This window comes from Myripristis murdjan, chromosome 16 (assembly GCF_902150065.1).
Source record: "Myripristis murdjan chromosome 16, fMyrMur1.1, whole genome shotgun sequence".
Taxonomy (NCBI): domain Eukaryota; kingdom Metazoa; phylum Chordata; class Actinopteri; order Holocentriformes; family Holocentridae; genus Myripristis; species Myripristis murdjan.
Window position 1 is genome coordinate 6,948,201 of NC_043995.1, and position 25,857 is coordinate 6,974,057.

Consider the following 25,857-nt stretch of genomic DNA (forward strand, 5'->3'; position numbering starts at 1 on the left):
AAAATGAAGTGATCTTACCGGAGCTTTCTGTATGTTCACACATTTGTTTAGTGCTCTATGAACAATGCATCCATTTAGGACTCTGCTGAAGTACATATTCTCTTCTTTAACGCAAAGAAGCTGGGTGTAGCCACTTTATCTAAAGAAATGTGAGCTGAAAAAGATGGTCTTGTTTAGACAGAATTAGAAAATATACTCACACAGCAAAATTTATACACACAGCACATGCCCTTTGCTTCTCTCTCTCCCTCTCTCTATTTCTGTTTCCCTCTCGCTCTCTCTGTCTGTCTCTCCACTCTCCAACAATGGTGTCTCTCATAGCTCCCTAATCCAGACAGAATGACTGACTGTGCTGAAACTGGGGAACACACACATACACACACACATACTGACAGCAGCTGGGGAATTGTTCAGCACAGCCAGTGAGGCTCCAGCTCGCCAGCAAATATTAGACAGACACAGAACTACAATCCACTGTTGCCACTTGTTAGCAACCACAGTATCAGAGAGCAAGAACAGATCAGAAAACAAACTACGTCTTTAAACTATTTATTCCAACTTGTATCTAATGATTCTTCAGAAACAGGTTTCATTATTGTTTAAGGATGTCTGGTCTTTCTTCTATACAAAAAAAAACAACTGTTAACTGGATACAATGTATACATCTGACTAACCAAGTGGCCAGTGAAAAGAAGAGTCACAATATTTTGAGGAAATCTTTTGGTGTTTTTGGAGAATTGATGACTTTTCAGTTTGTGTCAAAAGCCAAATCTACCATCTGCTTTTGTGCTTTGGAAGGTCAGCTTTTACAGGCTCTCAACACAGGCATTTATCGCCGTCTGTGGGATTAGTAATGGATAACTGGGATAAACGTAATGTGGAGACTACAGAGTTCAAAGTGTAAATAAAAAAAAAAAAATGCCCATCTATAATTCTATATTGATCTTAAATGCGCCCTATGTATTTTGGTCCCTAAAACAAGTGCAGAGAAAATGTGGATGAGGATAATTATAGCACCAACTGGTCTGTGCTGTGGACACTGACAAAAGGTCAGCGGAGAAGCAAAAGGTGTGTGTGTGTGTGTGTGTTTGTTGTGTGGTAGAGGGTGGTGTTAAATTAGCTATTTTTGTATTTGAACTAACAAACATAGCAGCTTTGTAAATTTCAGCCTGTTCAAATTGATTGTGGTACCTTGTATCAAAGTGTTTCTACCTCTTACCTAGCAGCTTACAGTTTGCGATAGGGGTGGAACAAAAAATAGATAGTCCAATAAATTGCTAGGAAATCAAGTTAAAAACTGGAAGCATATGCATCTGAGCTAATCAGTTCCTTTTATCAATGCCGGCATGGAGGTTTTTCACTTAGGTACCTCTGGATCTTCCCTTCACCCAGTCACCAAAAAGAAACCGGTGGTTTGCTAAATGGTAGTCGGCAGGATTTCAAACATGCAGAAAACCTGTGTGAGCCCATTTTTTGCCCACACAGAAAATGAATCAGGAATCAATAAGGAATGGCATTGATATCATTAACATCTTATGAATTCCCAACCCTATATACAGTATCACGATCCATGCTCTTGTGATAAACTGTCAGTGCACTTGTGCCAAATATTAATATTTGCACTGATCCACATTTGAGTTCCAATGATGTGCATTTGTTCCATTCCTTTAGGTATTTAGGTATGAAAGATTGTTTTGCCTTTTCCATGGTATTTTCTCTTCTTCAGTTACAGATATTGTGATGTGTCATAGCTGATTATCTTACAGCATATCACATCCTGCAGAACTGCCTGGATTGTGATATCATCATTATAATAGGTAAACATTGTGATGCTATCATATTGCCAGTTACTCAGTGATTCCCACCCCTAGTTTGCATTTGGATAGTTTTTACAAAAACAAATGGAGAATCCTGTCACAACAAAGACGCTGTGCTAACAGTTTGAAAAAAGTTTACCATGACTGTCCAAAGTACAGACAGAGAGACTGATAACTGTGAGTGTGACTGCTTTATATGTATCTCACCACTGTGCATGATGTGCAGTGTGCTCTGTGTTATCAGAATTTACAAACTGTGTCAAGTCAGATCATTTTTTAACGACCGGCAACCACCAACACAAGAGCAAAGTCTGATCAAGCAGGGACACAGCAACATTACTTTTTCCACTCTCAATGGTGCATCAAAGCCTTAAACTTACAGAGGAAGCTGGAATAAAGCACTGATATAATTTATTGGCTTTAGTGAGCAGTACAGATTAGATTTGGGGTCAATGAAAAAAAAACAAAACATGGATGTCTCTCTGTGTGAAAAATGCAGCAAATCAAGTTTAATGTTACACATGGTACTTGGTATTGAATTTTGTGACAACTGTCTGTTAAAAGTTCAGGTATAGCAATGGTCAGTAGCCAAACTGCAAATCAAAACACATGACAGATGTCACAGCTCTTTTACTCTCATTTATGTGCAGTCAGATTAAACAGACAAATGATATACCTTTAATAAATTAGTTCAAAGTTTTGAGCCCCGCACCAAGCACAGCTGGCTGGAAATGTTAATGTTTAAAGTCACCAGGAGAAGTTCAAGTTCAAACATAATTATAGACCAATACCCCCCTGCCAGGCATAAAGAACACAAGCTCCTGGGACATACCAGCGCTAGTACCAGCTGGGAGCCACTGGACGAAGAAAAGTTCAAGTTCAAATGCAATAATAGGCCAGTGTCTCACTGCTGTGCTTCAGCAAAAAACGCACAAAGTTGCACAGACAGACAAGCTGCAAATTCCAGACCAAGTCATGGAAATGTGGTGAAAATGGTGGTCAAACACACCAGAGCCATGAGGGGGCAGAGCTCAGTCCAACCAAAGCAAAGCAGAGGAGGAAACATTCAAGATCAAGTAAAAGTTCATGTTCCAATATAGCAACATAACAGTGTCGAAACAACTGAGCCACACAGGCATAAAACACTCAAATTGTGGTGTAACTAAGAGCCCTAACCTGTAGAACCACTCAGACATCCTTCCAAAGTATAAACAATGCAGCAGAAAAGTTTAAATCCAAGTGCAATATCACTTCAGTCCAATATGGCTGCCTCCTGGAAACTAGAACAGCTTGTAACTTGTCAGCTGAAAACCAAATTCAGCCTTCTCCTCTACAGTGATCAAGCTGGGAAACTTCAGTCACTCAGACCTTGTCTTTAATTGTTGTATTATGCACAACTTTCACTGTAAGGCGTGAACTTTTACAGTTATCATAAGTTCAAAAAATGAGCCAGTAGACAACAGCATGGAAATACAAACATCTCTGCGTCCTGCCAAACTTGTAAAGCTAACTCCCTGAGGCAGCCTAAACTGCAAGAGAGGAGGAAATGACTGAATAAGCCACTGACAGACAGTTGAACAGACAGAGCGACAGACACAGACAAAGACAGATTGAGAAAGAGATAGAAACGATGGCAAGTGACACTCTATCCAGATGCTAGTCAGACTAGTCATAAAGCTGACTAGAGATCAGCTGAAACTGTGGGACAACCAGTAATACTCACTCATGGTGCCTGAAGCCCAACAACAACCGACCCTCCTGCCCTCAAATCACATTTTCCACCGGTCCAGGAAAGGGCAAGGTCGCAAGGAATGACAGAAAGAGGAGAGCAAGAGAGAGAGGGGGAGACAGAGGGAGAGAGAGAGGGAGAGAGAGAGCATTCAGAGCGAGAAGTTGCCAAGAGTTAGAGGAGGGCGAGGGCGAGAGAAGAGGAAGAGAGAGAAGGAGAAGAGACCCGAGCCAAACTGGTTCGTCATGCTTGACATGCCAGTGACGATATCCACATGCACCGCCCTGTTCTCACTCTCTCCCCAACCCCAGCTGGTCCTCTCAGCCCACCAGCTGTACTAACTTCTCTCTCTCTCTCTCTCTATCTCTCTCCACCCCTGCCTCTCTCTAACCAATAACCCCTCTCACCCGCTTTCTCTCTCCCTCTAGTCTAAACATAGCTACTGGAACTGCCGGCCCTGAGGCATTACTACCGTTTTACTATTTGACTCTCTAGCTATTCCACTAAAGCACCGTTTGTGTCCACACAAGGAATCTGTACCCTCATATCTCTTCTTCCATCTATCTATGTATCTATCTTAAACCTCCCCTCAATCCGGGGAGGAGAGAGATAATTATGAAAGATTCCTAAGCCTTAGGACAGAGACATGGATTAAACAAAATGAAGTGTAATTCAATGTTAGGAAGGCAATGCTAATATTTTGAGACAACAGCTTGTATTTGATAGTTGACAAGAAGTTTCATAATCATTGCATGGTTTAAAAAAAAAAAAAAATCATTCCAGGCCTACCACAGCAACATGTGGAAGAAACAGACCGAAGCCTGTTTTGAGCAATAAAACGAAATAAGCTGAGTTGCAAAAGAAAATCTGTCTCAAATGCACTCAGTGTGCTTTCCACACAACCCAACTGGTGCCAGGCCCTGGTACAGCTTGGCGCCATGAATGGGTAAACTCTAGAGGCTTAGTGGCTATTAGTCTGTAATTAGTGAGTTACAAAATTTGTCACTATGAGTGCTTAGAGTATCTGGGTTAGCTGTCAAAAGGGAAACGACAAACAAAGATTGTTTGCCTCCTCTTGGTTTTCAGTCACGTATGTTACTGACTTCCATGAAACACTTGGCATTAAGCTGGTGAGTTTCTGTTATTTTGCACAAGAGGTTTGCACACATTTAGTGCAAAAGTCAGGGACAAACAGATTTTGAGTTGCAACAATCTGTCTCAGTTGTGTCTGAACTTAAAAAGCCTTCTTCCATGTGCCCCTCACCTGTCATCTAGGAAGCAGTTATATTTTAGAACTCCGATATCACTTCTCCTACCTTTTATCTAGCCATTGGTTTCCATTCATTCCTCTGCAATATGAAAATGAACTTCCAGAGACTTCAAACTTTCTTCACATCAGCATTCTATCACTGTAATAATTTAATTTAATATTAATTTTTCTGAAAACAGCAGCACTGTTGTGTTTTGATGACTTGCAGATACGGTCTCTCTGCCAGAAAATAGTCCCCAGGGAAGTGTTTGCTTTACACAGTGAGACAGTCAGTGGTGTGGTTTATGACTGGCAACAACTTTGGTAGCTGCAGAAACAGAACATTACAAGGTGGCTGTTTCAACCAAAACTTCTATTAGAAAATTGAGTTGTTTTTTTGTTGTTGTTGTTATTGTTGATGTTCCGAAATCTTTAGTACCTCGACAAGATTTGCAAAAGTGTTTGTTGCAATGTAAAATGTAGTAAATGGGCCAAACATTCATATACACTGGTATGGTCCTTTTCAAATTGAAATCACAAGAGCGCTTCAACACAAGCAATCTTCCCTCATAAAGCTACACTACCAGGTCCTGGATCAATGTTTTCCTCAGGAACCTGCAGCACAGGCCTGTCCAGAATTAGACCGGGCTTCGGTTGAAAGCTGCCGCTGGTCACAGAGGGTAAACATGAAATACAGTCAAGAGAGCACGTCAAGGTGGTCAAATGTCACTGGCAGCCTGCAAGGTTGGCGTGTGTCAAAGAAGGCGGCTATGTGAAGGTGTTCATATGTCACTAATTATAGTGGAAATGTGTATATGTGTGTGTACAGTACATGTGCCATTTTTCATCAAGATGTTTTAAGTATTAGCACTAGTTTTAGAGGACAGAGTGGACGGGAGAGAACGTGTGGTCACACTGGGGAGGTCAGTCCCAACGTACCAAAGAGAATTGTCCTTTTTATGAAACGGAAAACACTGGAAACAGGCTACTAGGCACATTTATGCTCCTGAAATGTGCTGAACACTCTATACTGCACCATATTTATTACCGCTCTAACATATTAGAGGTGAAGACACAAGGCAATAACAGCATGGTTATACAAAAGACATAACACCAGCATATGTAATGGAGTTGGAGTTATTGATCCAGTTCAATTGTTGATCAGTCCTATGGACATGGGGTTGAATGTTTTGTTTTTTCTTCCTATCTTATAGTGTTCTGGACCCTGTATCCTAATAGAAGTAATTTGTACCCTTTCTGCTCGATGAGCTTGCACAGCATGCAATGAAATGTGTTTGAACTATAAGAAAAATACTTGCAAGGCCTCACAGACTACATTTAAGGGCTCTTGATCTGCAGCAAAACACAGGACCGGGAGCTGAAAATGAATCAGAGGAGTAAGGAGGTATGGACATGACAGGACATGTGGCCCCATGTCAAATATGTAAACATGCAACTCAACAGCACTGCTGCCACCAGCCTGGAAAATTAACTGAGATTACAGAGAGAAATCCAGTGTGAAATGTGAACATTTTCTTGTGGCAATGTCTTGTCTCTCTCCATTGTATTGTCTAATTTTTTTTTTTTTTTTTAATTGCAGTCAGTGTCTAGGTGGCTCAGCAGTTTTGGAGTAGATTCAATCTCACACATTTGAATCTGACTTCCAGTGATGGTCAAAATAGTTGAACACAGCCAATATATAAAAAAAAAAATTTTTTCGCTAGCTTTATCATTGTAGCCTAACGTTAAAATTTTACATAAACTAAGCAGGATAATCACTTTAGCCGCTGTTGTGCATTCTCTCTAATACAGTTCCTGTAGGAACCAAAGCAACCCAGACCAGTTAATGTTATTCTGTCAAGAAGCCAGACTGTCAGTCTCCTGGTCAGCTTAAAATTTAAGGTCAGTGCTACACTGCATGATTCAGACTGTTTATGAGCAAAAACACTGTATCCATGGCAACATTGCAAGTTTAGCCAAAGTACGTGCTGTGTATGAATGAGACAGAGAAGAGAGAGAACGAACTAGAGAGAGAGAGAGGGAGAGAGAGGGAGAGGGAGAGACCCAGTTCAGTCAGAATTTTACAGAATGACAATACTGCCTCAATAAAACTCAACCAAGCTGACAATCAACATACACTAGTAGGCCTCTCAACAAACACACTAGTTTTGCACACTGTTGAGGAGAGACTGAGGTCAACACAGTTCCAGTCTCATGTTATTCAGCCTTATCTCTACTATGTGTGTGTGTGTGTGTGTGTGTGTGTGTGTGTGTGTGTGTGTCAGAGACAGAGAGACAGAGAGGCAGAGAGAGACAGAGAGAGAGAGAGATAATACCAACGATGGATGGGAACCAAGCTCTCCACCAGACAATACAATGATTTTTCTCCCATGCCGTAATGGGATCAGAGTCAAAGAGTATGCTCAGCAATTTAGATTCTACTCTGTTCCTCCACTTACATAATACATTTCTCTCTCTCTCTCTCTCTGTCCCTCTCCTCTACCAACCCATAATTTCACAGTTACTTAATTCTTAACATCAACACCCACTGGTAACCATGGAGAATTAACCTCACATCCAGTAACTGTCCCACAGCAGCGGGCTATTCCATTCAGCTCTTTGTGTTCATTCATCCCCTAGATTGAGAGAAATCATGCATATGCATATGCACACACACACACAGACACACATTTTATAACACAAACGGCTTCCCTCAGAAAGGAAACATTCGAATAGTGAGAGGGTAAGGGAGACACACTGAGAGAAAGGCAGAGAGGGAAAGACAGGTGGAGAAGAGAGAGACAGACACACACACACACAATAGATACAGATAATAAAAATGCAATGGGTTTTGAGGTTAGTTATACAGTATACTGTAAATGACAAGTCAACTTTGTTATAATTATACACAGTGGCCAGCAGATGGCAGTGCTGACCTGTTACCTCCTCAGCTGAACTGCCCTTAAATGACTTTGTTTGCCTAAACCATAAAGTCACATGGCTGAATATTGCCACAGGCATGGCATTTCATCATTTCATTTTACATCATTCAAATGTACATCATTCTAACAGAAAGCCAAATGCTCTCATGTTTGCAAGGCTGGGATCAAGAATTGAAAGTGGATTTTCTTTTTCAACAAAACAGAATGATTTAGAGAAAGAACACTGTCATAAACAAATGATTAAAGCCAAATAGCAGGAAGATTTGAAAGCTTGTGAAGCTGGAATCTAAATTTAGCTTCAGCACTGGGGCAAAAGACAAGCCGCCAAGCCACAACAGACGACTAACAGTGTCATTGTTATTCATGCATTGGTCCAAATACGAGTAACACGAGGAACTTAGGGCCATGTCGTCCATGTACTGACTCTTTATTGTTGGTGATGAGGCCCACTGGGTCTAATGGATGGACAGGTAGCAAGGGGTGTAGTCATTGGTATACAAGCAGTAGAACAGGGAGTCATAGAGCATACATCCCAGTGGTGTGCCTGTCTTCACAGAGACACAGTCTGACAGGTAGGGTCTCAGACTCAAAAATGGTCTTTTCGCCTGAGGGCATTCACAAATCTGTCAGCAGACTGAGGGGGAACTGCACAGCAAGGACAGTTGGCCTCAAGCAGCTCTGGAGAAACTGTTCAATGTGGAGCTTCAGTCAATAAAACATATCCTAGCTTATGAGCCATGTGGTTATCTGTCCAGGTTTTACCAAGACAACGCAGATGGGACTCACTCTGTAGGCAAAATACAGGCATTCGAGGAATAAGTCTGTGAGGTGTAAGGCAAGACACTACTAGCTAGTCAAAGTCTCCATTATGACTGAGCTCAGCACTACTGGCCCAAAGCAAGTGAGGCAGGTAATCTAAGCCTTCTCACTCATTCAATAGGCTTTTCAGAGACACAAGGGGCTGGGGCCTATCACAGCATGCACTGTGAAAACATCTCGGACAAGTTTCCAGCCCATCAGCAGACTTACACAGACAGATATAACATCACGCATGCTCACATTCATACCTATGAAAGTTGTGCACCCAGAGGAAACCCATGCAAACATTTACACCTGGCATTAAAATGCAATCTGCATTTGGACACGATCGCCGCAAAAATAAAAATGTATTTTAATGCAGGGTGTAAATACATTGTGATTGGATCTGCCTGACCACATCTGGCAGTAGTCTGGCTTGCACAGTGTTCAGATCTTAGGTAGGTGCAAATGCAATCTGTATAGCTGGGACACATTTGTGAGATAAATTCTGCCCATCCGTACACTTGTTTTCCTGCAGGCGTAGCGGACACTGGAGATAAGAGGCACTTTATTCCACCTCCAACATGTTACGATTAGTCCAGTCACTAAATAGTTAACTCACTGACAGATGTTGGCAGTCTTGGTTGCTGTTTCCATAAAAATCTTTGAAGTTTCTCCTCTATGATGATAAAGAGGACACAGGCGCAGGTAACAAGGTCTGAGGACTGCTTGGTATGCAATATAGAGGTGCAGAGGTACTGTTTTTACAAAATAGACTAGAGGTTGGTAGGACCTTGGCGTTCACACCCATGGAGGAAATTGCCGCCATTCTCAAGGGTGGGAAATGATGTGCTTGGGGAGGGTCTTTTCCTGTAGCTTGTGAGTGCACTGACAGACCACCACGCTGGGTCTCAGTCACTGCTGAGAAACTGACTCCTCCTGTAAAAACCTGATGACCTTGCTGGGGTGGCTTTCAGCCAAGTTGTATTTGCCTCCATTTCCCTGACTCTGAGCCCACTGCTTGATATTCTTCAGGGCCGTATGCTCCTCAGTGAACTGTGGCGTGGCTTTGTTGCACTTAACAATCTTCTCTGGAAGGCAGACTTCATCACATTAGGAGAGCAAGGAGCAGACACATTTTAGAAGTCATCACTCACACTCTGCCACTCTGCCTACAGCTCTGGGATGTCTCTAAGCACTCCAGTCTCTGCGGTTCTGACAGATCTGCCTTTAGTTTTCGTCTCTGGGTTGGGACCATCAGGACAACCATATAATTAGAACTACAATAAACCTTTTCTTTAGAATCAATATCCATTAATCCTTTGTGTTTTCCTGTGACTATGTCCCCTAAGTTGAGAAAAGCAGATTTGTGGCCCAATCAGGTTTGTTCAGACTGTGAAGACAGAGGAGATGAGACATTAGTGTTCCCTCTGCTCCCTGGGAGAGAGGGATGACAGGAAGGGATGAAAGATGAGGAAAAAAAACAAGATGGGAGGATGAATAAAAGAGTGGACAGAAGTCTGCAGGGAGCCCTTCTCCCTTTCACATATATGCGCACACACACACACACACACACACACACACACACACACACACACACACACACACACACACACACACAGCTGAGGTCCCCTGGAGCCACTTCAGTGACAGGATGCAACATTAGAAAAGGGTCACGGAACGGGACAGTTTCTCACAACTCTGCATGCCACACACACACACACACACACATAACACACACAGCCACAAACACCATCACACCATCTGCCCCCAGTGTACAGTTTGCCTTCCAGCTTAATCCAAAAAAGACAGAGCTGTACCAACACTACATCACTGTCTCAAAGAGACCATTGGGAATTGTGGTCAGTTGTTGCTGAATGCCTCAGAGGTATAAAAATAAATGGATAGGTCACATTCAGAAATGAGGCTTATTAGCTGCAGAAGAGATGCAGAGAATGCAGCTCCTCTACATACCACCACAGTGTGAATGATACCTAGTTTTTGGTTCTGATCCTGATACCTGGAGCAGAAAACTCCAACAAAGATATCTAGATCTAAATGTTTTTATAGTACCATTTTCAGTCAACATAATTCATATCATCGTAATTCATACTAACCTATACTACAAAACCACACATACACCTTTTTTAGATTTTTATAGAGTTAATGCTAAGGTCAGTGTACAATAAAGGTGAAACTCCGCCACTACAGGACAGCATCATACTCTCTCCAATTAAATGGTCGGGTGTAATGCATCTTGAATTACAAATTAAGTGCTAAGCAAACAATGTAAGAATTATGCATGTTTATTCTCTTTCCCAGTGGATACAACTGGTCAAAAGTGAAATAAAGGAAATAAAGACATTTAAAATGGGAGTACATTCTTGTTTTGATGGTTGAATTATATATTTCTTCTCCACCTGGAGCTGATTCAATCCTGCCAAATGGATTCCAGTATATTTTTAAGTATGGTTCCAGTGTATGCATGCAAGATTACCAGTAATGGTCTCTGCATCTCTGAAGGTGGCTCTGGGCTCCTGGGGCGTGGCCGATAGACTGGCCTCACTGACATACTCCTCTTCTTCACTGGCCAACTGGGCTCCTGGGCTTGAGGGCCAAGGGGTGTGATTGCAGGATTGCTTAGGGGGCGGGGCAGAGGAGCAGGAACAGGTGTAAGGAGGCGGAGTCTTCGGGTCCAGCTTGGCGCTGATTGGTCACCGATTAAAAACGGGACCAGCCATTGACTAAACCTGGACGTGACAGGACTGGACTTGATGTGGACTTGATGAAATCCACACTGGATCTGACTCCGTGCAGTATTAGACTAAACTGGGCAAAAACTGGTCTGGACTCAACAGAATGACACAGCAGCATGCAAGGACAGGACAGGACAGGACAGGACTGGGTATGGAACCAAAACCACACTCAGGTAAAGACCAGAGTCCTCCAAAGTTCATCCAATGGACACCTGCAAGAGAAAGGGAAAGGTAGAGTGTTAATTTGCATCTATTTTCCAATTCACTACAAAACAAATAAAGAAAAGAGGGAAGAAAATTCTGGGAAAAAATTCTGTAAAATCCTCTTTGTATAGAGTAGAAGTAACACAGAGAGTATCATAATAATGGATTTAATAATCAGCAAACTCTTGTAAGGTATTCCAGTGCAAGGTACATGCCAGGGACGTAAGGGGCATGACCACATAAGTAAATGTCATCTCATTCAAGTTAAATACCTCAAAAAACGCTCACACTCCTAGGTGAATTTAAAAAAAAAAAAAAAAAAAAACTGTCCCACAAGTCAACTTTGTCAGCCATTTTTATTGTTGTTCCTATGTATTTGAGGTGTTAAACAGAAACTACCTGCTTTTAATTAAAACATTTGTCATTCACAGCAGGGCAAGCAATCGTATTTTTAGATGTGGTGTCACACTCAGCTGCAGTTCTGGCTGAGTGATTCACATGCTGAACACATGCTGACTACTGAGGATAATTATAGTCGCACCTTGATTAAAGGATTGACGTATCTATAGGAATAGTATGGATATGATACAGAATGAAATGTGTAAAAGTGCACAAAAATACAAAAAACAGTTGCAGTGGAACTGGTGAATCAATGTGTTGATTCAACAGCAGTAAAGCGAGTTGGGGGCTGGTTGACTGATACATAGCAGAACATATCAACTGCATCTGGTCAAGAAGAACTTAACTAGCTACCTGGTCAGCTAATTACCATTTACAACAATTACTTTACTACCAGCGATGAAGAGAAAACTTGTGTGACAAGCTGACTGGGGGACTAAAACACATGTATCATATCACTGAGCCGACAGCCAGCACTTAAGAGGAACTTGGCCAGGTTGCTATTAATAGTAGACCACTCAAAACACAAACAAGCCTCAAGACATGCTGCTTTGTATGCCCACCTCGGCTCACCCTCTGTCAATGTTAAAATTACAACTGTGTTTTATTGCACTATACTCTTTATTTCTCCCCTGTCCCTCCGTCTCTCTTCATTCTTCATCAATCTGTCTCTCTCTCTCTCGCTCTCTCTCTCTCTCTCTCTCCCTCATCTGTCTCCCACTCATCTCTCTTTCCAGTTCCCACCATCTCTCCCTTGTTTTTCAGCCTCCACCTCCTCTCACACACATTGAGTCAGATCTACAGTACATTGTGGGAAGCAGGAATTAGGTCACACAGTTTCCATTATTTAAGACTGAAGGACATCCAAATCCCAAAACACGGTTGCTAATGACAACAAATACATTGTAGGCACGTGCTTCTTTAACTACGGGGAAAAACTATGGAACTAAAATAGGTCATGTATCATTTTTTGATGGGTCCCCAGATTGAGACAAAGTTTGAGACAGGCTGGAAAACTTTTTCAGCAGACTTCATCATCTGACTACAAATTACTTTATGTTTCCTTTGAATGTCCGGGAAAACTGGCTTGTTGCTATGGTATCTGTACCTAAACTATTTCACAGACTGATACCTTGAATTTATTTGTTGATATAATGACAATTACACTACACCGCTATTACATTATTGCACTACACTGCACAACACCATTTTAATTCTATGTTTGATGTTCTCACCAACCTAACATAACATAAAGCGGCCTGTATTTAATTTGTTATGACCACAACATTCCCACCCTCTGCTGTTCCACAATTAGGCTTTGAGCAAAAGAACTCATTTGGGTTCAGAGTAAAACAAATATTTTAACACACTGTAACACACTGACAAGGTGTGTTCTACCTCCTTTCAGTTTGGTGCCATTTCTGTTTGAATAAAAAGGTTTGAATTATCTCCATGCAGTGCACATCATTGTACATTCTGTTTCATAATCTATATTGTCTTATTTACTCTGTTCCCCACTCTAGTTGCTCAGACAGTATGGATGGTGGAGCCATGACAACACAGGCTACATTCAAAACCCCATGTCAGCATGCAACCACTGGTGTGTCCTTGGGCAAAACAATCAATCGCTGCCAACTCCAGGGCAAGCAAAAAGTGAGTTTCACCCACCAGGATCAATAAAGTATCACATTACTTATTTATTCTGATGTTATGGAAAACTTAATGATATAGCAACTGCAGTTCTCATACAACAAGAGAACAGGGAATCTTACGATGTCTCAGTAGACTAAGGCATAAAATACATAACACTATGGATTTTAATCTACCTTTTAGAAATTGGTGCATACTTTCCCCTCTGATTATTGATCTCTTTTCAGTATGCACTATCGAATAAAACATAAAAGGATAGTTTTCCTAATAATCCTGAAGCTGCAGTCATGAGTTTACAGACTAAAGCTATTCCTCCTCAGTTTAAGAGAGAAGTGTCAAATACTTTGTATCACTCAGATGCTTGATTTCACAATGCAATCTGTCTGTTACCCAGGACTGTGTTTATAACTGCAACAATTTGGACATAACACCACAGACCACAAATATTCATTATCAGCTCGATATGAAACCACACCAGCACCACCCAAACATCTCTCAACAGCAAAACTCTTCCCTCCCTCGACCAGAATCGACCATTAGGAGGCAACTAAGTGTCTGTTGTATCTTGACATTCTTCAGGGTAAAGCCCTTGGTCTCTCTCTTGTAGTGCAGATATCCCTCTGTCTCATCAGGCACTTAAAATCCCGCTCCAGGGGACGCTGAGTAACCATGGTAACGTGACCTGGACGGACCGTGTCAGACAACTGTACCATGTGACCACAGAGAGACAGAGTCAACTTGCCAACGAAGCCAAGAGAGGACGGGCTGTTTTTCAAATGCTACAAGGTATTTTCAGTTTCCTGGGCCTGAAGGACATTAAACTTATCGTGTAACATCACACTGCTTATGAAGACACATGAGTGCAGTTGTCATAAATAGATTCTGTTTTTAAAGCAAAGACTGTTCTCACAACACACACACACACACAAGACACACAGCACATACCAGACACACACACACTTACACACACATTATGCTCTCTCCACGTGGAGGAATTCAAGCGCATCCTGATCACAGCCCCATATCATAAGCCGACTCTCTCTCTCTCTCTCTCTCTCACACACACACACACACACACACACACACACAACTCTGGGACACTGACACACGTGAGTGTTCGTGTGTGTGTTTACCCTACAGCAGTGCCCACTACATTAAGCTTGATGCCGTGTAGCAGATGTGCCAGCACCTGAATTCACACTAGTATACGGTGTGTTTGTGCTCTTCTGCTTTTAAGTCTCTGCTCTGTCACTCTGCCCCCCAGTACCTCTCTCTCTCTCTTTCACTAACTCCACTGAATCAATATCACTCTCTGTCCCTCTCCAGCTCCATTACCATTTTGAATGACAGATTCCCCACTGAGCAGGCCAAAAGAGCCAGGCCCCACCCAGCACCAACACGGTTGGCTAATGAACAGACAGAGACTTTTACGGCTCTTCAGTTCAGCCTCAGTGTTACTCTAATTACACAAGAATGGCAGCCACTTTTATGTAACACCATCAATTAACAATGTAATGATGTCTGTGAACAGTGCTACCATCAACAAGGGTGTAAAGAAGCAGCAATCAGCCTATGCTTAGCATTAAAAAAAAAAAAAAACATAGGCTACAGTTTAGCTATCCCAGATCCCAGACAATATCTAGTCTCATATCACAATATTGCTATAATAACGAAATATTGCCTAGCCCTTCTTGCAACTATGTTTTAAAAGTGTGTCGTTCTGACAACATGTCAAATCAAATCAATCTGAGAGGATATGTGAAAAACAAATCCTCATCTAATTGAGTGATATGGCCAATTAAGCAATCTTTCTGGCTAGGCAACAACACCCAGCTGTCCTTTTAGTTATGTCATTCAGCTTGTAAAAGTCAATTAACCAACACAACAGATATTGAAGCCACTTACCCTGAGTCAGGAGTCAATACAGGATAGCTTTACCTATCATAACTAATGACATGCAACTTATTAAGTCAGCCTATAAGCAAAGGATTAGTAGCTTGTTAGCCTACACATTTTTTAAATGTTACTGGCCTCTCTGCTCTTGGATACTAAAGCCATCAATATGGCTAAACAAAGGGGTTTTTCTGTAGCTAAGTGCTGGAACGGTTTGTCCTTGCTGGAGGGGTTTCCTGACTTTGAATAGCTGATAATGTAGAGCACTTTGACTTAGAGTGATGCTTGTTTCCAGTGCTTTTGCATGTGTGTGTGTGTGTGTGTGTGTGTGTGTGTGTATCTATCTGTCCAAGCTAATGGAATACAAAATGGTATGCTGACTACTGGTAATCATTTCCAGTGGTCATCTGTCTGTGAGCATGTGAGTGTGCCTGTGCATGTCCTGACTGACTGGCTGTACAGTGTGTGTTGCTGGCTCTCCATTGTGGAGCAACACACAGGAAAAGTTGTGTGCACCATAAACAACTTCCTCAGGGCGTTCTTTGCAAAGAACAAGAGATCTTAGAAGGCCGTCTTATTAGAGGTCAAACAACACAAATCTGCGGCGAAACTCTCTTTCTATCCCCTCAGGTCACAGAGCCATAGATGCAGTTGTGTATGGTTCCATATTGCTGCTCCCTCTCTGAACAAAAATATAGAAAATATAAAAACTCCTTCCATGACATCACTACAGCGAGAAGACCAAGATAAAAAGATCTGCCAAAGCTTTGAGTACACCCAGTGGCCTCTTTATTAGGCACACAGATCCGTTTCTGTAAACAGTGAGTCACTTACAGTATGTTCAGTGCATTAAGCACACAGACAGGGTCAAGAGGTTCAGTTACTGTTCAACTGAAGTTTACAACGGACAACACGTGCAATTAAAGCATTGTTGAACTTAGTGTGATCACTGGTGCCAGACACATTGCATGTCAGACACAGCTCACCTCCTGGGATTTGTGCATGTTACGCTGTCTAGAGTTCACATAAATTGTTGCAATACACAAAATGCATCCAGTCAGGAGCAATCTTATGGAAAAATTGCAACATTGATGGCCTGATCACTCCCCTCACTCCCTGGATGAGGCTCATTCTATCTAATAAATAGGCAAGTCACAAGTATGTAAGTATGTCAAGGGGCTCAATACAACACTGATGTGCAGAATGGCATCGCAGTCTACAATAAAAAACAATCTACAATACATAAAAATGTATTGCAGATTTACTGGTGATATTTTTCTTCTTTACAGCAGTAGTCACAATGGTTTGATGGAGTTCTGTAAATATCTTAATAACACTAATAAGAACATTAAATTATCTGTTGAACACTCCAAAGCCATGATCCACTTCCTAGACATGACTACTTAAAGGCATGACTATAAAGTACATACCACGTTATTTAGAAAAAACTTTTACAACAAGCAAGCCCTCTTGAAAAAGGACAGGCTTGCACACAGCTATCTCCCAGCCAGGTGGGGAGGCTGCTGGCTCAAGAGACCTACTGGGACTTTCGAATCCATGCAAACCACTTTACTACCCCAATATGACACAACAATAAGAATTTGTAGATCTCAAGACAAGGGAGATATTAGTTTTATTAATTGTAACTCCACTTATGCTGTGTATTGCCTGACTTGTTCATGTGAATGTTTTTACATTGGGTGCACCAAGACGTGCTTGAAAGTAGCAGAGTAGCAGAACATAGATATGCCATAAGAACTAATAATGCAGATTCATAATTTCATAATTGTTATAATGGCAACGACAGCCCTCTGAGTGTGGAGTCAACTTTAAGTTTACTGATCAGTCTTTCAGAGGTGGCGACTGTCTTGATAAATTATTTCAGAGAGAGACTTTTTGGATGTTCAAGTTTGATGCCTTGGTGTATTCAGGTCTTACTGAGTTCTGCCAACCCAGGAATTATTCAGCATGGATATTAAGGTCACGTAAAAACTTTACAGAAAAGTCCCCTCCTGAAAAGAGACTGTATTATCAGCAAATGAAGTCCAGCCCAGCCAACACAGCGTTCCTGTCAGCAGCTGATTATCAGTGGATCAATTTCTCAGTATCCTACTCGTTTTGATCGCACACACATAATTGCTAACTGTCAGCACATTCAATCAGAAGCAAGCAATATGGAGGAAGAGGAGAGACAGACAGATTCAGGGAGAAAGACAGAAACAGAGTGAGGAAGACAGATGAGAAAAAAAGTGAGAAAATAGATACAGTGAGTAAGCAGAGTGTATACACAGCATGACTGAGTGGAGAGGAGAGAGATTCAGCCACCCCCAACTCTCTCCCCGCTTTACTCTCATTAACTTTCAGGGCATGTTTCCAAGAGCACTTTCACTTCTTCTAACTGCCGTTTCACACTTAAACCAGTGCTCTGCATTCAGCTTCAGTGGGGCCCCTCCATACACACACACACATACACACACACAGTCTCTCTCTTTTCCCCCTCTTCTTTATAACTCAGAATAACTCTTAAAAGGGAAGCAGAAGAGTGGGACAAACTGAAGGATTAGATTTGTAGATTTGACACACACTCCTGCAGTTTCTTCTTGCAAACTCAAAATGTCCACAGCTTAGAGTAGAAGCTGTGTGTCTGAAAAAGAGTCCGACTTTTATGTGCTGCCTGATTATTGGCTGATATTGCCTGATTACAAGATATGTCAGTATCAGCTTATGTGTTGGTCAATGTGCAAACAAAGATAATGAAAGGACTTGAGATGAACTGCCTTGAGTCAACTTAAAAATAATTTTGAGATCATTATAAGAAGGGGTATCAACACTGTGTTAACTAAATATATTAACTATTGATTAGCTATTGATAACAACAGTAATCAGTAGTTTCTCCAGCAGACTCCACTGTTTGCAATAATTCATATAACATGGGAGTTGGCAGAGTAGTGCATCACGACTGAGCAGATGGTACGCGGATTGTGTTAAGAAGTTAAGAAGTTTATTGTTCAACTGTAAAATATCAAGCCTCCAGCACATCTCTATTGCAACTACTTGATTACCTAATTTGAGGATTCATTCTTACAAATCTGTGCTTTCATGTATGAAAAAATAAAATATCAGCCAACATACTGCCTTCGTTTCCATAAATTAATTGATTTTTATTCCTAAATATCGATATCAGCACTGGCCCAAAAAATCCACTACTGGTTGGGCTGTGGTCTGAAATACTAATTAGGTATTATTATTACCTGGCAGTATGAGGACTTTACATATCATATTCAATTTTATCCATCAACCTGTACACACTGCAAAAACTCAAAATTTTACCAAGATTATTTGTCTTATTTCAAGTCAAAAATGTCTTATTACTAGTCAAAATATCTCATTACACTTAAAATAAGACATGATCACCTCAGAAGTAACTTGTTTTTCGATATTTGTCTCTTGTTTCAAGTGAAAATTCACTTGAAACAAGTGAAAATTTGCTTGTTTCATTGGCAAAATTTGTTTCTTGTTTCTAGCTAATTTTCACTTATTTCAAGTGAATTTTCACTTTTTCCACTGGCAAATTTTGCCAATGAAACAAGCAAATTTTCACCTGTTTCAAGTGAATTTTCACTTGAAACAAGTGAAAATCGTCTAAAAACAATTTACTTCTGAGGTGATCATGTCTTATTTTAAGTGTAATGAGATATTTTGACTAGAAATAAGACATTTTTGACTTGAAATAAGACGAATAATCTTGGTAAGATTTTGCGTTTTTACAGTGCACTCATCTGAGCTGGCCAATTACAGCATGTGATATGCAATAATGACCATATTTATATGTACTGATTTTCACAAATTTCCACAAGATTAGATGCCTTAAAGTCAGCAATGTGTCAGTGGAATAATGTCAGCTGTATTGCTCAGTGCAGCCTTCCCTTTTTGTCCCATGTGAGCAGATTTATAACCATTTGGCAAACAAACAAACAAAAAAATACTGAATACACTATGTGTCTGATGCATTGTGTTTTCAAATTGGTCAGGATTTTAAAAGTCTTCCAGTGTAATCCTAGCCTTAAGATATTCTAAATTATTTGCAATTTTAGTATAAAGTGACCACAATATAGGCATTACATGGAAGGGTTTAATAGTTTTGTTAATCAGTACTGATGATTCAATAATTAATTTGCTCGGTGCTAAGATTTCTCATTTTTAAAACTTATCCTCTATTCATTCTGTTTTGGGAACAACTAGCCAAGTCAAGGTCATCCAAATATAAATAACTTCCTGACAGCAGTAAATCTGTGAATCAGATCACATTCTGAATCCACTCAAACACATGGAGACACAGGCGACCTACACAGCAACCTCGGTGCACGAGAAATCATTTTAACTAAATTTATGATGGCACGAACCATGTGACCATTATGAAGGACACTAAGTGAATGAATCTATACAGAGCGTATTGAAAGTCTACTGAGTTCAAGTTTAAACAACTCTTTTCCTGCTGTGCACTATCCAGTTAATCCACTCAGCAAAGGCTGCCAGAGCATGTTTGAACCCATGAGGTCACCAGTGATGTGATTGGCTCAGATGGGGAGTGGGAAGGGTCTCACACAAAAGGAACAAGAATAACGGAGGAAATCTTTCACTCCTTCTGTCCCTCTTTTTCAAGACCCACTCACATTCACACTGTTTTTCTTCAACTCCTCTCTCCCCACGTGTTTCTCAGCCTCCCTGCCCAAACACGAAAAGCTCACAGGCTTGTTGTCAGAAACACAGTTAATCTGGAACAATCACTGCTGAAAAGGATGACAGCCCAGATCTAATCTACTCACAGACACTCTGTCCTTCTCAGTGCAACTGTCCCGGGAGGAACAAACAGGGGAAACAGAGAGAAGTGGAGGAGAAGGAAATTGTGATTGGATAATAAGACTGACAGGTCAGGAAGTTGAGACAGCCTTTGTCAACTGAGATGCTTTCATGTGGTTTCGGAGTTTGTGTGATAGGTACAGATGAAAAGGCCGTGCATTAGCCACTGAGTGAATGTAAGTGGTCAGATATGAACCACGGAGGAGAGAAAAAGAACAGATGAAAGGAGAAACTGAGATAGAATGAAAGAGGGATGGAGGAAGTGATGGAACAGGCAAAAATAGGAGGGAAGGAAGGACAAAGACAACTGGAGCAGAAACAACGGCTGTCATCTACAGCTATTCAGATCAGATCAGATCAGATCAGATGAACTTTATTAGTCTACCAATTCAGACAGAAGCAGATTAAAAGCCAAAAAAAGATATTGCCTAGTTTCATTTTTGAAATATTTGGCCCATGGTGAGTTCTCAAATTACAGGAGGACTGCTATACAGTGTGGGTGCTTTCACAAGACAAACAGCTTCTGATATGTCACAACAATGACTCAAGTTCATGAAAGCTTTTTCAGTTTGCTGTTCTAAGCCTTTGGTGTGTGGTAACTCTTTCCTGATAAATATTCTTTGTTGGACTGTACAGGAAGTGACACAATTTACATTTCTGACACCAGTGTTTTGTGTATTTGCTTTAAATAAATACAAGAACTGAGAGGATTGCATAAGCAGTAATCGCCGCCATAGCTAGGGCTGCCTGCAGAAATTAGCACCCAGGATATTGTCAAAATGAAACAAAAACAAAAACTGTGGATCTTGCACATTATCACACACACTGTATGTCTGCAGTCCTGTTAGGAATGAGCCAAGTTAGCAGAGCAGAGGTGCATATAAAAGGTACAGCTGCCTCCACTCTGTGCTATAAATCAGTCAGTAGTCATGATGCAATCTGTCAGGGCGAACCTGAGGGATTAGGACTCACATGCAGCCTGGGACACACACACACACACACACACACACACACACACACACACACATACATACATACATACAGACACACTGCACACAAGACCTGGGTCAAATACTGCAAACACATTCAGTGGTTTGTGTATATACTTTATAAGAGACACCACGTGGTTTTTGCCATGTGAGGGAATACTCCATACATCTGAGTGACTTCAATCTGGACATTGATACATCTGCCATTCCCAGTAGATCACAACAAACAGCACAATGTATGTCCAACTAATGTCTGATTCAACCCACGCTGAAACACAATACACAGTCCATATGCTTCCCAGAGACTTCCCAGCTGCTCAGTTCAGTGAACTGTGGTCACATGCAAGTGAACAACATGGCCACTAACTCTTTTCCTGTTTCACCATTAACATATCTTTGGCACCCAAATGTCTTGTCCACATCATCTTGTTACTGTATTTAAAGGAGTACTCTGACGTTTTGGGCAAAATAGCCTTTTTTCATCTTATCCAGGTCCAGTGGTTCAGCTCCTGTGGGTAGCATTTCACGTTAGCTTAGCATAAAGACTTGAATTCTATGGGAGTCATTAGCCTGGCTTCAAAGTGAAAAAAGAAAATAATTAAACAATGTATTGTGTGTATGTGAAATATGCGTCTTGGAATTAAAAAAAAAAAAACAAAAAAAAACAAAAACAGAATTTCGAGAGAAGTCATCTGTATCATGTATCATGTCTTGTCTATCATGTGAATCATGTATATTTTTATGCAAAGCCAACACAAAATGCTATGCACAGGAACTGAACCCGTGGATGTACAGAGATGAAAACTGCATCAACATCTTGTCTCAGTCTGGGAGGTCGGGAAAAGGGAGTATTGCCCAAAATATCCAAGTATTCCTTTAAGGGTATCATCTCGTCCATCATACCACGCTGTGTCATTTCATTGCCGGTCCCATCACATTCTATTGCATTGCTTATCTTTCTGAAAGAAGCAGTACACTGTGCTTCTGTCCACATTCTCCTATGTCCTAACTTTATTATATGCTCTATTATATGTTATTTTATTGCTCCACACTGTACAGTACTCTACCACGTGAAACCCCACCTGAGAAGAGTGTTAGATTAACTTAAACTCCAGCAATACACACTACAGGATGCGCTGGACGGAGTTTTGAATCCAACTGGTGTGACATCTATTTGTGGTGGGAAAAAAATTAAGAATAACCCACATATCTGCCAATCATAAACTATTTTTGAGGCACGGTTGCGTATTAGTGCCAGTACAGCTATTGTATCATTAAAAAAAAACAAAAAACAAAAAACAAACATTAATTTGGGATTTTGTTACAACTGCTAGGCTACTTCTCAAATTTTATTTTCAATAGAAGTTAAATTCTAAAAACAAACAACAAAAATTTTTATGTGGCTGAGAGAGAGAGAGAGACACTGAACTTCAACTTCTGATAGGGCTGATTATTACTACTCATCAAATCATTAAGTCTGTCCTAGGTGACAGAAATAAATAACACACACACACACACACACACTCACTCTGGCCCTGTTTCTTGTAGTTTACGGTTTATCTCCTCTTAGTTGATTAACTTGGTCTTAGTGTCCTTTGTATGCTGTAAACAGTTTCACAATGAACCCATTAGTAAGAGCACTGTTGAATCATAAAATCCCTCTTTAAAGACAGGCTGCAATAAAAGCCTTTATGTCAGGTTAGAACCAGGGCCTTATTGATAAAAAAATGGCCTTGGACTTTTTCTGTAATTTCAAACAGGGATGGTACCGATACCGATACTGGTATCAGCATCGGTCCGATATAGCCTTATTTGGTAATATCGGAATCGGCGAGTACACCCGTTAATACACCGATACTACCACCGATACCACCACGTGATGCGGATTGCTTCTGTAGGAGATCCCTTGTAAGGGAGCGCTTGTTTTCGGTGCAAAGTATAGGCTAGTTATTGACAAAACCATGACGGAGGCTCGCAGTCTCAAGCGACCTTGAGCCACCTGAGCCCCGCCAAGCGAGCTAAAGCGAGCGCGTCGCCGGGCCGAGCGTTGCGAAGCCTGATGCACTGGCCGGCTCGCCTGATGCCGACCGGTGCCGCGGCCGGCTCGCCTGATGCCGACCAGTGGCTTTTTTATTCAAACAAGATTTTGTCCGTTTTGTCCAACGGGAATACAAAATTACTATTTTTAGATTAATTAACTGGACGGTAGTCTGCCTGCTAGCCTTCTCCGCCTAAATGAATTATAAATAAACATAAACAACAAGTATTTGCAGTATATTAAATCGTTTTTGACCTTATTATTTTGCACTGAATGATCATAGTTGCCAACCCTCCCGATTCACGCGGGAGACTCCCGATTTTTAACCCTGTCTCCCACAATGCAATAACAAAGGTTTTATTTTGAAAGCTGAGACCGAAAGCCGCCGCAGCTCCGTTAGTTTAACAGAAGCTGAAACACACGGCGAAATGATTAACTGTAAATAAAAGTGCACTTTTTCCAGCCTGTGTCATACAATGCCGAGTTTACTGACTAATTATTAAAAACCTGGATATGTTGTAAATCTTAACCGGCTCGGCAGGCACTAATATCCCCGCACATCTTCTGCTGCTCCCCACCACAAAAATCTCCTGGATTTTACTACTCAAATGTTGGCAGGTTTGTGAATGACACACTGGAGTCGGTCGGCTCTGACAGCGTTGCATCACGTGCACCTACTCAATATCATAGCCTATGATTTCCGTTTATGTCAAGCTGCCGTCTTCGCGGGTGTGTGCGCCTGCAGTTATAAAACGATTAGACTAAAACTTTGAAATATGTCAATTCTGATATGTTTACTCAAAACGGACGGAGAAACCTAACGCAGACATGTTAGCTTACCGTTTTCAGGTGATATGCCATGTTGGTTGTTGAGCTGTGATACGCAAACTGTTGTTTGCGTATCACACAACAGTTTGCGTTCGACTTTCTTTCCATCTATTTTGGTAAAATGCTGCCACACTGACGACGTCTTTGACATGGTAGAGGACTAAATGTTCATTAAATGTTCTTGATTAAGCAAATATTCGGAAAACCAAACCTAATTTTTTCTTCAATTCAGAACATACGGGCCTACCTATCTGTCTCCGCCAGTGGGTTAAGCTAATCCAAAATTGTGAAAACAAGGGGGGTGTTCTGAAGACAGACTGTTCCCTGTGAAACCGTTTGTTCTGAAAACACCCCCATTAGCACTTAGTGCTTTACTCCTGATAAAATTAACACGGCAAATAATCAACCAATCAGATTTTGGTCGACCAAGAACGTATCGACCAATAAATCGACCAGTCGACTAACAGACTACAGCCCTAGTATTTTTCCAAAAAAGGGTCTTGAAAAAGAGGGGTCGTCTTAAAATCAGGGTCGTCTTTTATGTAGGTCAATACGGTAAGTTGCAAAATGTCAGCCATTTGGCAAAATGGTTTAAGAGTGTCTAGACTGTCAAACTAAGTTGGATAATAAAAGAACAGTTCTGTGGAATTCATTCTCTATGTTCTTTCATGTTTTACAAAGGGTCTAACCTGATGACAGCAATCATATCATGTAAGGTTGGTAGTGTGCAGCAGAAGCACGCTGGCATCGGATCGGTATCGGCTTTTAGGCAGAATTTAGTATCGAAATCGGATCGGCAAGGAAAAAATGGTATTGTATCATCCCTAATTTCAAACACTATCACACCAAATATCATTACCAAAACCAATGAGCATCATGCACTCATTCATTTCCATGCCGCTTATCCTAATTGGGGTCATGGCTTTGGGGTCACAGGGTGCTGGAAGCCTATCCCAGCATTCACTGGGTGGAAGTTGGGGAGACAGCCTGGACAGCTCACCAGTCCATCACAGGGCATACACTCCATCGCTGTGAGCAACCAGCATCAAGCTTTCTGAAATATCTCAGAATTTTTTAATTTGATTTGACCTTTGATGCAAGACCAAGAATGCATGAATCATAGTTCCAGCTTGGATTTGGTCATGATCACAAAATGTGTGTCATGCTTAGTTTAAAATCAAGCTACTTTCTGTAAAGAGCCGTGTGATGAGTAGCTGGTGTTGGAAACATCACATGGTGTGACGGGACGATTTACACTGTGTGGCCATAAAAGACAATCAGCACACACACACACACACACACACACACACACACACACACACACACACACACACACACTGATAGCAGACAGGTGTAGCTCCTTATGACTGATTTATTGATGCTACTTATCTTCTGTACACTTCATGAACCCCTAGTGTGTGTATGAGTGTGTGCTTGTTGGTGTGTGTGTGTGAGAGAGAGAAAGAACGAGGGAGACAGAGAGGTTAAGGGCACCCCGGCCTCAGTGTGTCTGTCTCTTTCCTGTCATGTATTTACTTTAGGTCCTCGCTGTGTGAACTGTCCCAACAGTCGCTGTGTTAGCACTGTGGCTCGCTGTCTGACAGTAAGCAGGCCTGCCTCAGATCATGTGCTGTTAGCTGGCAAACCCACTGGAGTTTTATTTAGCCCCTCTGGACTACATGAGAGACTATCCTCCTCAACAGGC

General features: G+C 41.3%; 1 protein-coding gene across 3 annotated transcripts in view; it reads right to left on the reverse strand.

Annotated features, from left to right (window-relative positions):
• trak1a (trafficking protein, kinesin binding 1a) overlaps positions 1–11,238 on the reverse strand; it is a 49,349-nt gene extending 38,111 nt beyond the window's left edge. For 2 of the 3 annotated variants that reach the window (XM_030071870.1, XM_030071874.1), the window contains exon 1: positions 3,541–3,660. In XM_030071870.1, the coding sequence (XP_029927730.1) occupies positions 3,541–3,544 (4 nt within the window). In that variant the 5' untranslated portion in view covers positions 3,545–3,660. Of the gene's footprint in view, positions 1–3,540; positions 3,661–11,032 lie in introns of those variants that run through there. The other variant, XM_030071873.1, reaches the window with a different exon arrangement.
• Positions 11,239–25,857: the final 14,619 nt, after the last annotated feature.